This window comes from Balaenoptera musculus, chromosome 12 (genome assembly GCF_009873245.2).
Source record: "Balaenoptera musculus isolate JJ_BM4_2016_0621 chromosome 12, mBalMus1.pri.v3, whole genome shotgun sequence".
Classification (NCBI taxonomy): Eukaryota; Metazoa; Chordata; class Mammalia; order Artiodactyla; family Balaenopteridae; genus Balaenoptera; species Balaenoptera musculus.
The window spans coordinates 84,575,135-84,588,476 of NC_045796.1; the positions used below are offsets into that span (position 1 = coordinate 84,575,135).

At 42.6% G+C, this 13,342-nt stretch overlaps 1 protein-coding gene across 1 annotated transcript in view; it reads right to left on the reverse strand.

Annotated features, from left to right (window-relative positions):
• Positions 1–2,753: 2,753 nt before the first annotated feature.
• Positions 2,754–13,342, reverse strand: part of COL19A1 (collagen type XIX alpha 1 chain) — a 363,922-nt gene continuing 353,333 nt past the window's right edge. The window contains exons 48-50 of the mRNA XM_036871237.1: positions 11,183–11,311; positions 3,059–3,136; positions 2,754–2,881 (exon numbers count right to left, since the gene is read on the reverse strand). Coding sequence (XP_036727132.1) covers positions 2,754–2,881; positions 3,059–3,136; positions 11,183–11,311 — 335 coding nt within the window. The remainder of the gene's footprint in view (positions 2,882–3,058; positions 3,137–11,182; positions 11,312–13,342) is intronic.

Consider the following 13,342-nt stretch of genomic DNA (forward strand, 5'->3'; position numbering starts at 1 on the left):
TATGTTGTCTGGAGTCCAAACAAGAGATAATTCAGGAAATGTGGTCATTCTTCTTCCCTGCTGTGGACATTACTGACGTCTGTGTGAAAGTAAACGAAGGTTTTGGAATGGAAAAAACAAAAACAATACAAGAGAATTGGCAACCACCCAGCCAGTTAGGGGAAATTTTCACACCCGACTTTGGGGCCTTAATTATCCACTTTCTTTTTGTTAGAAGAATCAGGCAACTGCCAAATCTCCGCTTTATTTGGTGTTGTGTTAGCTGGACTCAGGCTTTCTTGCTGCTTTTGGCCGCATCTCGTGTACAGAGATGAGACGGTGGACACACAGGCGGCTGAGCAGAGGCTCCCTCCACGTGACACAGCCTGTTCCCCTGGTTACGCCCCAGGTAGACTGAGTCACGTGTGTCGGTGGTTAAAAAACAGCCTGTGTCGTTGTGACAGCTCTACTTTGTAATATGCACCAACTCCTCAAACCAGCTGAATAAGTCCAGATTCTTGAAACAGGAATAAACCAGCCCGGCCTTAATGGAATTTAGAACAAGAAAGGTTCCGAAATATACCATTTGTAAGAAAGGATATATGACATATTCTCTGGAATTAAAATAAGCAGAATTGATAAAACAAGAAAGTGAGCCGAGTCTTCTTATGTCTGTGAAGGGATCGACTCAAAGAAAACAAAAATACATTGATCACCATTAGCAAAAAAGTTCATGAAAACAGTAAAATGCTAAAATAAATACTTCCGGATTAGCAAAGAGGCAAAAGGATAACCAAACTATTAACTAATTTGAAAAAATAATCTCTGAAAACATATAAAATGTTGAGCTTTATGACAAATTCAAGTAAATTAATGAGTGGCACAGGAGTTGTAAAGCTTTCAGAAAATTCAACAAATTAAAGCTCCACAAATTAAAAGCTCAAGATATACACATAGCACCAGATTTTAGATCTCTGTACATTTTGGGGGGGGTGGAAATAAATGATCATTTTACTAAGAAAATGTGTATGTATATTCTGATTGTGTTAAGTCTAAAACACAGCACCATTGTAGGTATTGCACAGGAAAGAAAATGAAGAAGAAAATCAATTTAAAGTTAGCAACACTTGAAATAAATAAAATGACCCTGGAAAAGAAAATAAATAAACTTGGAAGTGAAATATACAGCATCGTTCAACATGAAATAATGAAAAGGTCGCATGTACGCACGGCCATGTAGACAGTACCTGACCAGCAGTTCATCCGTCTACAGTGAAACCCGGTTCAAACCCTGGGTGCATCTGAACAAAGCCGCCTTCATGTAGCAACGCTCCCCACAAGACCCGGCTCGCAGCTTTTCCCAACTTGCCCCGCGGCCTCGGGATGGGGTGCCTGCAGCGGGAGGGCTCCGGGGGCTTGCTCTCAGCATCCCTGGGACCCACCACTTAGATTCCAGCAATTTCCTCATGCTCAGTGTCCTAGGAAATCCATCGTTTTCAACCAACAGCTTCTCAAAATAATGTAGAGCCAGGCAGTAGAAGAACCGTTTAGCCATGTTGTTGGCAATCACATCTTTTCGTTCCTGGTCAGAGGACGTGGTCTGGGAAGCGCCTGTTTCCCTGAAGTGCGTGGGCTCTTTGGTCTCGGCGCTGGTTGCATGTTGGGTCTCGTGGCTTTCCTTCTCTGCCCTGCATCTCCTGCTGCAGCTTCTGAGAAACGTCATTCTCCATCAGAGCTTCTGGGCTTGGCAATATGCATCTGCTGACACCACACATTCATCTCCTAGGTCAAGGGGGTTTCTTTTCCAGTCGCTGCAAGTCCCATCCTTTGTTCTGATGGCTGGTTCTTAAACTCTGAGAGTGATGAGGTCAGAAGGATAATGGACACAGGGGCCCAAAGACCTTGCGAGGCCCTTTAAGCTTCGAAAGTACCAAAGACAGCTTGGTGCCTTCACCACCAGATACCTCCTAGGGAAGACAGCTTCCTGTTTCCCAAATGAGAAACTCAGTGAAGGGGCCACAGTGCTGGCTGGGCTTTGACTTCTTTCCTCCCTTCTTATGCAGGACATACTCATGCCGGTGGGATTGCTTTGAATGGAGCTCATTACACAGAATCGACAAAATCATTTCAGCAGTTGGCTATGGTAGGATTTTGGGCTCCCTGATAAAACAGCCGTCTGGGTTTTCTTCCAAAATATAAGTTATGAAGTGAAGGTCTTATGGCCTATCTATTTCTCTGCATAAGTAGAATGGATACAGGATGGTATAAGAATTCTTAAGCTATAAAAAGTAGTCAAAAAACATTCAGCAGGAGCAACGCACTATATCAAAAAAGGTGATGAGATTTTTAGCAATGATAGGAAATTTAAACACCAAGAAAACTTCCAGATAAGTCCGAAACTTTAAAATTCAGAAATCAAAGGCCAAATACAAGTCGATGAGATTATAAAACGTACATCACCATCAGTCTGCTAAATCACAAGATGTCATTTCCTCTTGAGGAAGAACTAATGATATGATTTGCTTGCATATTTCATAGAAAACTCTGAATAAAAATCATAATAATGGTGAAACAAGACATATGGAATGAATTTGGAAAAATTCTAAAAAGGCTGATATCACCATTACTATAGGAATAGGATTCCAATTTTTGCTTTTAATGTCTGGCCTACATCAAAAAAAAAAGTCACCCATGAATCATGAGGGTCTGACAGTACTAAGAAAGCTCCAACAGCAAGGAGGGATGGCTGGGAATCAAGTCTTCCTCAGGTATGGTTATTTCCCACCTGTCTGCTGACGGGCGTGAGAGACGGGATACAGGCAGTCTCCTGGGTTACACCTTCCACTGGGTCCTGGGGGGCCCTGGGGCCCTGGGGCACCTGGTAAGCCTGGCAGGCCCGGAGCTAATGAAATAAAAGACCCCATCAGAACACGGGTCAACATATGGCTCTTCCTCCCTCCCTCCAAGCAATGTGGGTCACTCAGTGTCACCTGCAGCGATACCTAAGGGCCATCGGGGAGCAGGCATGGCTCCTATTTTGGGAGGTTTGCTCATGTTGTGAAGATAATATCACTATTACCTGAGGTCCCTGGAAGACCTGGGCTCCCTGGAAGCCCCATTCCCGGTTCCCCTCTTTCTCCCTTCTGTCCTCGGTAGCCTAAGTGAGAGATATACAAAAAGAGAGACAAAAAAGTAAGCGTGTTCTCTGGCAACAGACTGATAAACATTCAGGAAATATTTTGAGGTGTATATTGAAAATCCACCCAGTGGAATATCTTCACACATTTATATCTGAAAACTATGTTACAGAGGTTCAATACAATCCTAGAACCCAGAGAGAACAGTGGAGTGAACACTAAATAGATACATATTCAAGTTTAAAATATCACCAGGATTTCTTTTATGTAAGTGACTTTCATTTAACAAACGTGAACAGTAAGGAGAAATGTTTGGACTTAGGGTCATTTAAAAGCACCCTTCCAAATCTATATTTAAACATTTCTACAGTAAAATAACATTTACCACCTGAGGTATATTTAATAGTTCAACCCAGCTCCCGCTATTACAGACACCTCGTTAAGGTGGCTCTCAAGTCATCTCAGTGAGGGCTTAAGATCATAGGCTAAAAAAATGAGGAAGAAAGAAAAATAAGTGAAGATACATGAACTTCCGATTAACAAGAGGGTTAACAACACTGAACACAATTCCAAATGAACAATGTAGGTGCTAAAAGCTACATATTTAAACTCAGTTCTCAGATTTCAACATAATGCAAAATATATTATTCCACATGGATTTCAGTGCATATGGTATCACAAAACAAGAAACAATAATTTGTGTATTTGTATAATAAGGTAACATTTACACTTCTCCTGTCAAATGTAACAACTTGTTTGTACAAATCTCTCATATCATTAGGTTAATACGGACCCACTATTAACAGATAGAGATGTTGAAGTGCACAAAGCACATGAGAACTTTCTACTCTTAACTTTCCTAATAAGGTCCCAAGCTCATTCCTTATGAAGGCTCCCCAAAAGCCTTAGGGTCTTATTTATTTATTTATTTTTGGCTGCACTGGGTCTTCGTTGCTGTGCACGGGCTTTCTCTAGTTGCGGCGAGCGGAGGCTACTCTTTGTTGCAGTGCGTGGGCTTCTCATTGCGGTGGCTTCTCTTGTTGCGGAGCACGGGCTATAGGCGCGCGGGTTTCAGTAGTTGTGGCATGTGGGCTCAGTAGTTGTGACTCACGGGTTCTAGAGTGCAGACTCAGTAGTTGTGGCACGTGGGCTTCAGTAGTTGTGGCGCACGGGCTTAGCTGCTCCGCGGCATGTGGGATCTTCCTGGACCAGGGAACAAACCCGTGTCTCCTGCACTGGCAGGCGGATTCTTTACCACTGAGCCACCAGGGAAGTCCAGGGTCTTATTATTATTATTTTTTAACATCTTTATTGGAGTATAATTGCTTTACAATGGTGTGTTAGTTTCTGCTTTATAACAAAGTGAATCAGCTATACATAATTTTTTCACAGCAATACTTCAGATAGCAATGCTAATAAGGTCAATAACAACTTCTCCATTTTCTAGAATTAAGCTTTTCACCCCCTTAGGGTAGGCCTCTCTTGAAATTTGGAAAAGACTAAAAGGCTGGTCTAGCTTCAAACAGACATGTGTTTTCTTGGCCCCTAGGTGCAGGATGAGAGTTTGATATCAGTGTAGCTTATGGAGGAAAAAATACAAAACAACAGCAGTGCCCTAATCCAAAGCATCTAGAGATTCTCATCATTGAAGAACTGTGCTTGCTGGAGTTTTTAAGGTGTTAGACTTTATTTCCATTTCAACACAAGGGATTTACTCCTAAAGTTGTAAATCAGTGCATTTACATGCATGCTGGAAAAATGAGGTCAGAAAAAGAGTGTTACTGGCATTTGGGAGGATGACTCTTCATGTGGGACCTTACAAGCTGTCTGCAAGCCTTCCACATTGTCTGGCCTGCTTGTTCTGGCCCGCTAATTGGCCACTGAACCCTTCACCATACGAACACACATATGCCTCCCATTTCCTAAGGCCCCTACTGCTAACAAATCTGAAGGGTCAAATCTGTATCAGTCACGTCAGCTACTCTGTGGGCCGCTGGCTTATACATAACAGGTGATTTCTTCCATTACAAACCAATAACAGCTGAACTTTAGAAGTTCAAAAGTAAGAACCATCATTCCCAATACCACCCCTCCAAAATTGATGTGGGATAGAATGGCTGGATCTGTCTTCTCCTTGTAACCCCACATCCACTTGGTGTGCAGGGTTCTTTCTAAAATGGATAAGGCTTTCAAGTATGGTACCTATTCTTGAGGATTTTCACAGAGGTGGAAGATCAGCACGTGTTTGGAAGAAGTTTAAATCAAGTTCTTTCAAGGTTCCTGATCAAGGTGAACTAGAAAACCCTGAGCTCACCTCCTCCCACGGACACACCAGAACTACAAGTACAAATGAAACAACTATCTCTGAGAATGACCTGAAGATAGCAGAACAGATTTTCCACAGTGGAACATATACAGAAAAGGCTAGGTCAAGATGGGTAGGAGGGGCAGAGAAGTGGTCTAGTTAGCACCTACTGCCCTGCCGTGCTGACCCACAGGGGGAGGGATATCACAACTGTGAAGGTCCCCCCGAGGAGCAAGGGGTCCAACAGAGCCCATGTCAGGCTCGCCAGCCTGGGGGACCTGCACTGGGGAGACAAGTCCCCATACATCTGGCTTTGAAAACCAGCAGGGCTTACATCCAGGAGAGCCCGAGGGCTGTGGGAAACCAAGACTCCACTCTTGAGGGGCTCACGCACAAACTCACTTGCTTTGAGTCCCAGCACAGAGGCAGCAGCTTGAAAAGCACCTGGGTTGTCTGAGAAAAGTGATTCATTGACTAATTTTAGAGCATGTGCCAGAGGGGCAGGATCTAGTGGAAAGTTCTCCGAGCACAGCAGTGCTGGTGGGCACCATTTTTTCTCTCCTTCCGCCTACTTGGCCAGGTGGTCATGGGCAGCATTCTGTCACTACCCATCCGCCTAGCTAACACGGTGCACCCCACCCCAGCGCGCCTCTGGGGAGCTGCCCTGCCCAACCTGCCTGCCCCAGCCAGCACCTCCAAAGTTGCTCCTGTCCCACCCAGTGGGCAGCCCTGGATGGCGCTGGTTTCCCCCAAAGCAGCTCCCACTCTTGGGGGCTGGGAATGAAGGACACCAAGGAAAGCGCTCCTCCCAGTGCACAGTGGGAAGGCAATGATCAGAAACCCACAGGATGGTTAAAATCTAAAACTGTCTGGAAATGCTTTTGAATTTAAAAAAAGGCATCAACAATTGCCCTTTGGGGAATTTAGGAAAAATGCAAACGAGGTGACCCAACTCAGAATCATATTGGCATCTATTCTCACTGCAAGAAGATCAGGTGCTGAAAGAGGGTCCACACGTTTCATTATCAGAGTCTTGGTAGGAGCAGTACCTCCCCTTTTCAAGTTGGATTGTTAACTTCTAATATAGGCATACTTGGTTTCATTGCACTTCACAGATACTGAATTTTTTACAAATTGAAGGTTTGTAGCAACCCTGTGTCAGGCAAGTCTATTGGTGCCATATTTCAAATTTTTTCACGATTATTATATTTGTTAGGGTTCTGCAAATGGAAAAACAAAGGCTGGATGACAGCTCATCTGTTTACAACATGGTTTACTGAATATTTTAAGCCCACTGCTGAGACCTATTGTGCAGAAAAAAAGATTCCTTCCAAACTATTACTGCTCATTGACAATGTACCTAGTCACCCAAGAGATCTGACAGAAATGTTCAACAAGATTCGTGTTGTTTTCATGCCTGCTAACACTACATCCATTCTGCAGCCCATGGATCAAGGAGTCATTTTGACTTTCAAGTCTTATTATTTAGAAAATACATTCTGTAAGGCTATAGCAGCACTAGGTAGTGATTCATATGATGGATCTAGGAAGAGTCTACTGGAAACCTTCCAGAAAGGATTCACTATCCTAGACGCCAATAAGAACATTCGTGATTCATGGGAAGAGGTCAAAATATCAACGTTAACAGGAGTTTGGAAGAAGCTGATTCCAACCCTCATGGATGACTTGGAGGGGTTCAGACTTCAGTGGGGGAAAGCTTTTCCCCCTGTGGTGGAAACAGCAGGAGAACCAGAACTAGAAGTGGAGGTTAAAGATGTGACTGAATTGCTGCAATCTCACGATAAAACTTTCAACAGATGAGGAGTTGCTTCTTATGGCTGAGCAGGGAAAGTGGTTTCTTGAGACGGAATCCACTCCTGGGGAAGATGCGGTGAAGATTGTTGAAATGACAACAGAGGATTTAGAATATGACATCAACTTAGATGAAAAAACCAGCAGCAGGATTTGAGAGGACTGACTCCAACTTTGAAAGAAATTCTACTGTGGGTAAAACGCTGTCGAACAGCATGGCGGGCTACAGAGAAACTGTTTGTGAAAGGAAGAGTCAGTCGGTGCGGCAAACTTCTTTGTTGTCTTATTTTAAGAAATTGCTACGGGCACCCAGCACCCTGATGAGTCAGCAGCCCTTAGCACGGAGGCAAGACCTGCAAAAAGATCGCGACGCGCTGAAGGCTCAGATGATGGTTAGCAGTTTTCAGCGATGAAGTCGTTTTTAGTTACATTGTTCTTTTTAGACATAAAACTATTGCATGCTTAACAGACTACAGAATAGCGCAGGCATAACTTTCACATGCACTGAGAAACCAGAAAATTCTCGTGACTCGCTTTACTGCAACGTTTGCTTCATGGCGGTGGCCTGGGACCAACCCCGCAATATGTCCGAGGTGTGCCTGTAGTCTCACGTCGATTTCTCATTGCTCTCTACATGTCTCCTGCTTCTCAGGTAAGCGTAGGGATCTTTATGAAACCCCTTTAAACTTGTGTCCTTCCCTAAAGATAATAATGAAGGACTCATTCCATAGTGCATGTTTCAAACCAAACCACTTCATTTCAAATGAAAATGGATTTCTTTCCTGAAAAATACTGAAAAAAAAAAAAAAAAGTCCCTTTTAGAAATTTCTGAAGAGCCACCATCAAACAGAACTTGTGAGTGGGCAGAACACACGGCGTCACGTTCAGGGCCCACATTCCGTTTCCCTTCCTGTGCTGGGCTTCTCACTGCAGCCTTTCCTCAAACTCAGTCACGCTGTGTCAGGAAGAGGACTGATTCAGCCGACAGCGCCTAAGGTTTCATGTTTTTAATCATCCCTCATGGAAAGGGTAACAGTTTTATATGCATACTTTTTCCTTTTTGAGAAAACTTTCAAATCGAGCAGAGCAAAGCTTTGAAGTTACATGCATAACTGCATCTTCTGAGCACTTCATATGTGTCTGTCTACCAGAGAAAAACCCTTCAGTTCCTGTCAACTGCTGGCGAGGCACCAAAAAATCGACCAGCAGGCCTTTTCTTTTCTACAGTAAGATTTCCTGGTGTCTTTAGACAGGATTATCAATACAGCATGACTACAGGCAAATATTGCTTAAAAACGAATCCCATATTTCACGAGTTTTATTTTTTTGGCTGCATTTCTGGCATGTAGCAGATCCTGAAAAGGAGATATGCAAATGTTGAAGAGACACCTGAGTGATAATCAAGATATGTCTGTTGTCAGAACCCTCTGGTGGGACAAGAGTTTTGTTAAGTTTACTAAACGTTCTTTTTAAAAACGTTGGAAATCATATGGGGAAGTCTTTCAAATTATATATACAATGGAATGTTACTCAGCCATGAAAAAGAATGAAATAATGCCATTTGCAGCAACATGGTTAGACCTAGAGATTATCATACTAGGTGAAGTAAGTCAGACAGAGAAAGACAAATACCATATGATATCACTTATTTGTGGAATCTAAAAAAAAAATGATACAAATGAACTTATTTACAAAACAGAAATAGACTCACAGACATAGAAAACAAACCTATGGTTACCAAAGGGGAAAGGCTGGGGGAGGGATAAATCAGGAGCTTGGGATGAACAAACACACACTACTACATACAAGATAGATAACCAGCAAGGTCCTACTGTATAGCACAGGGAACTCTACTCAATATTCTGTGATAACCTATATGAGAAAGTTTGCTGCGTACTCACTTTGTACACTCAGGTGTACTTACTTTGGTGTACACCTGAAACTAACACAACATTGTAAATCAACTATACTTCAACGTAAAAGAAGAGAGAAAAAACCCCTTAAAAAAAGAACTGGATCCGAAGCCCCGTCAGGAGTGGAAACAGTAGATAAGGTCTCCTCGGCAGCACAGCAGATAAAACCCATAGAAATCTTTTGCGGAAGTGAAGGCCAATGAGTGGTGAACAGAGGTCTTGTTTCCAAAAGCTGCACGAACACTGCTGACCTGGCATGGCCTCTGCCCAAGAGCCTTCCAGATGGGCCTTCCGGATGGGCCTTCCCTGCATGGGAGGAAGCCCGAGACAGGGGTTTGTGTGGACAGGTGACTCTAGTTCCAGAAGGACTTTCCTTGCTATCCGGACCATGCATTGCTCTTGCCCCCTTAGATGGCCACTGTGTGAAGCATCTGTCCAAGATCTTTCTCCTACTGGTGTTGACAGTCCTGGTTCTTCACATGGTTTGAGGCATCAAACATCTTCAGATGGGCTATCAAGGTCTTCCTTCCCGTCTCCTATACTCTGAATTCACAACAGACCCAACTAGCAGAAGATTATAATTAACCACCCTCTACACAATGGTACACACACAAGGCTACACCTGATTCTACACTTGCTTCCAATTCCCTGCCAAACCTCTCTGTGACCTAAGAGAAACTACGTAGAAAAGACAGTTCAGGTAAACTAGAGTGATTCACTGCCGCTGTTTTACACTGTGCTAGCTAAACTAGAAGCCTTGTCAGTCTCAGTGGGAAGTTAGGATCCTAACAAACCCCACGACCGGGGAAAGCTGTGCCTCTTTCAGGGGAGGGAGGACACGGCAATCACCATCAGGCCCTTCCTACAGAAAATAGAGAAGCTGTAGGAAGGAAAGTGAACTAGTGAAAGGAAAATAACTCTCCGCACATATAGTATTTCGAACTGTATTCCTATGTGATATTGGTGTTAACTTTCTCTTTTCTCCTTTATCCATTCATCTGTTGATGGACACTTAGGATGCTTCCATGTCTTGCCTACTGTAAATAGTGCTGCTATGAACACTGGGGTGCATGCATCTTTCCAAATTAGCATTTTTGTCTTTCTCCTTTACACAAGCTTTTGATTATTCCAAGGAGAGCCCTTGAGTTCCTCTATAATAACACATGAAAAGCAGTGTCTCTGGCCTTACCTCTCACAGTACGTACTCACTGGATCTAATGCTTCCTTGTCAGAGCGGTGAATCTTCCAAACCAGGGTCCCCTTGGCCCCTCTGCTGATTGCCAATCACATTTCTAGAAAATGCTCTTGCCAGCTGAATTTAGCCAAGCTACATTTAAGATCATGTGTCTTGTCAAGTTATCATAAGTGGAGCAAATTTTTTTTTGCCAGTCTTTTTTTTAAGTCTTGCTTTGAAAAATTTAGAAACAATGTGAGAAATTTTTTTTTTTTTAAATTCAGAAGTTATCATCCACAACTTTTGCAGAAGAAGAAAAAGGATTCTAAAATTTCTCAAAAATATATTTCGGACCCAAATCACTAATTATAGTAGCAGGTCTTAAGACTTTTTCCTCAGTTTCTTTAAGATACTAAGATACTAAGATTCTTGTTGTCTGCTTACATCAACAGTGAGGCATAAACGACTAGAAATTTGCAGATAATAATGATAAATAAGCACATTATTGCTGTTATTATCATAATAAGTATTGTTATTAAATACATTTAGATTAGCAGATAATTATCAGTCAGGTTTAAACTGGAATGAATAATAGTTAAAAATTTATTTCTAGAATATCAAATATTAACAAGATATCCTATATTAAATCATTATATATGCATATGTATATATAAATTTATAAAATACATACCAAGTATATATATTATATATTATATATAATCTAATATACATACTTTTCATGTATATTAATATATATTTGTAATGTATATTAATATATATGTTTTGCCTTAACTGTGATTAGCATGTTATAAACACTGAGAGTTAAAGAGTTGGTAAACAAATATTGTCCTCAAAGACATACCTTGGGGCCCAGGGTCTCCTGGTGGCCCAGGTAACCCATCCTTTCCTGGTGGACCAGGCCTCCCGTGAGCTTGAGCAGCCAGCATTGCTGCTGGTAGCTTGAGCTGGGACAGGAACACAGCCATCCTCTCTTCATTGATGAAAGGGAAAATAACATGCATGTTATGGAAATACTTTTTATGTCAAAAGTTTTCAAATATTTTTACATAAAATTCAACAAAAAATTACTTGGTTTTCAATTTAAGCACATCTAGTTTACCAACTGGTCTGATCGTGGAGAGATTTTTTTGATTGTTCAAGTAAAACAGATTGTACAAAGTTGTTTGAAATATGGATACAGATGAGTTGTGTTGATCAGAGGACTGAGAACCTTCGGTGCTTCAGAGATGTCGCCAATCTGGCAGACAATACCCTAGAGCAGGGGTCCATGGCCCGTTAGGAACTGGGCACACAGCAGGAGGTGAGCAAGCGAAGCTTCGTCTGTATTTACAGCCGCTCCCCATGGCTCGCATTACCGCCTGAGCTCCGCCTCCTGTCAGATCAGCGGTGGCAATAGATTCTCATAGGAGCGCAAACCCTACTGTGAACTGCGCATGCGAGGGATCTAGGATGCACGCTCCTTATCAGAATCTAATGCCTGGTGATCTGAGGTGGAGCTGAGGCGGTGATGCTAGCGCTGGGGAGTGGCTGCAAATACAATTATCATTAGCAGAGAGGTTTGACTGCACAGAGACCATAATAAATCAATTGCTTGCAGACTCATATCAAAACCCGATCTGCGAGTGGCAAGTGACAAGCTGCATCTTACGGAGTAGACTGGACATAAGCAACACACGTCGGGTGTCACTGTCCCCATCACCCCCAGATGGAACCATCTAGTTGCAGGAAAACAAGCTCAGGGCTCCCACTGATTCTGCATTAGGGTGAGTTGTGTAAGTATTTCATTATATATTACAGAGTAATACTAATAGAAATGAAGTGCACAATAAATGTAATGCACTTGAATCATCCTGAAACAACCCCCGTCCCCAGTCTGTGGAAAAACTGTCTTCCACAAAACCGGTCCCTGGTGCCAAAAAGTTTGGGGGCCACTGTCCTAGAGCCTAATTAACCTCTGGTAATGACTTGTGGAGAGAATTCAGGTTCATATTAAAAAATGGTTGTTATAATACATTTAAGCCACTTTCCAGCAATGTTGTGAATGTGCGTGTGGTGGTTTAAAATACGTTGACAAGGTCTTTGACACTCCCTTCCAAATGGAATTAGGTGGGGCCTAATCCCGCTATTCTGGAGTGTGGGCTGAACTTCCTTTCACTTCTAATGAATAGAAAAAAGGCAAGTGGGGACACTAAGTCCTAAAAGCCTCGTGGCTTCCTGGCTGCTTTCTCTCTTAGATTCTCATTCTGGGGGAAGCCAGCTGCCACGTCGTGAGGGCATGAAGAGACCCACATGGGGGTGAACTGAAGCCACCAGCCAACAGCCACATGAGTGAGCCCGGAGGTGGATCTTCCCGCCCCAGCTGAGCCCTCAGAGGACGTCAGCTGTGGCTGACACCCTGAAAGCAACTTCATGACAGACGCCAAGACAGAACCACACAAGTAAGTGACCCTTTAAGTCCCTGACCCACAGAAAACGCGCGATAATAAACACTGTTGTTTTAAGCCACTAAAGTTTTGAGGTATTTTCTTATGCAGCAATAGATAACTCATATGGTATGTGACACTTTATATCCTTGAACAAAACTGCATTATTGATAGAGAGGTTTATTTATTGAAACGATGGTCACTGGCTTCATAGTCATTATGATTTCATGGCACTGTTTAATTTCTATACTGGGCTAATACTTTACTTTGTCAAAAACTAACTTATGCTTTCTAAACAAAATGTTCTATTATACACCTTCAGTATTATTCTTTTTTTCTTTTTTCTTTTGGTTTGATTTCCAGTTAGTTCCATCATTCAGCCAAGGTTTTAGTAGGAAGGATGTCTCATTTGGTCAAAGGGACAAATGCAGCATTGGTGCTGAGGAGCACGTGCCCAGGGAATGCCAACTGCAGACCGAGTGAAAGCAGCAAAGTCTCTGTACATTTCTGTGAACCTCAAGAAAACGCTGAAACTAAGAACACACAAGTTACAGGAAGCTGACAAACTATCCAGAACA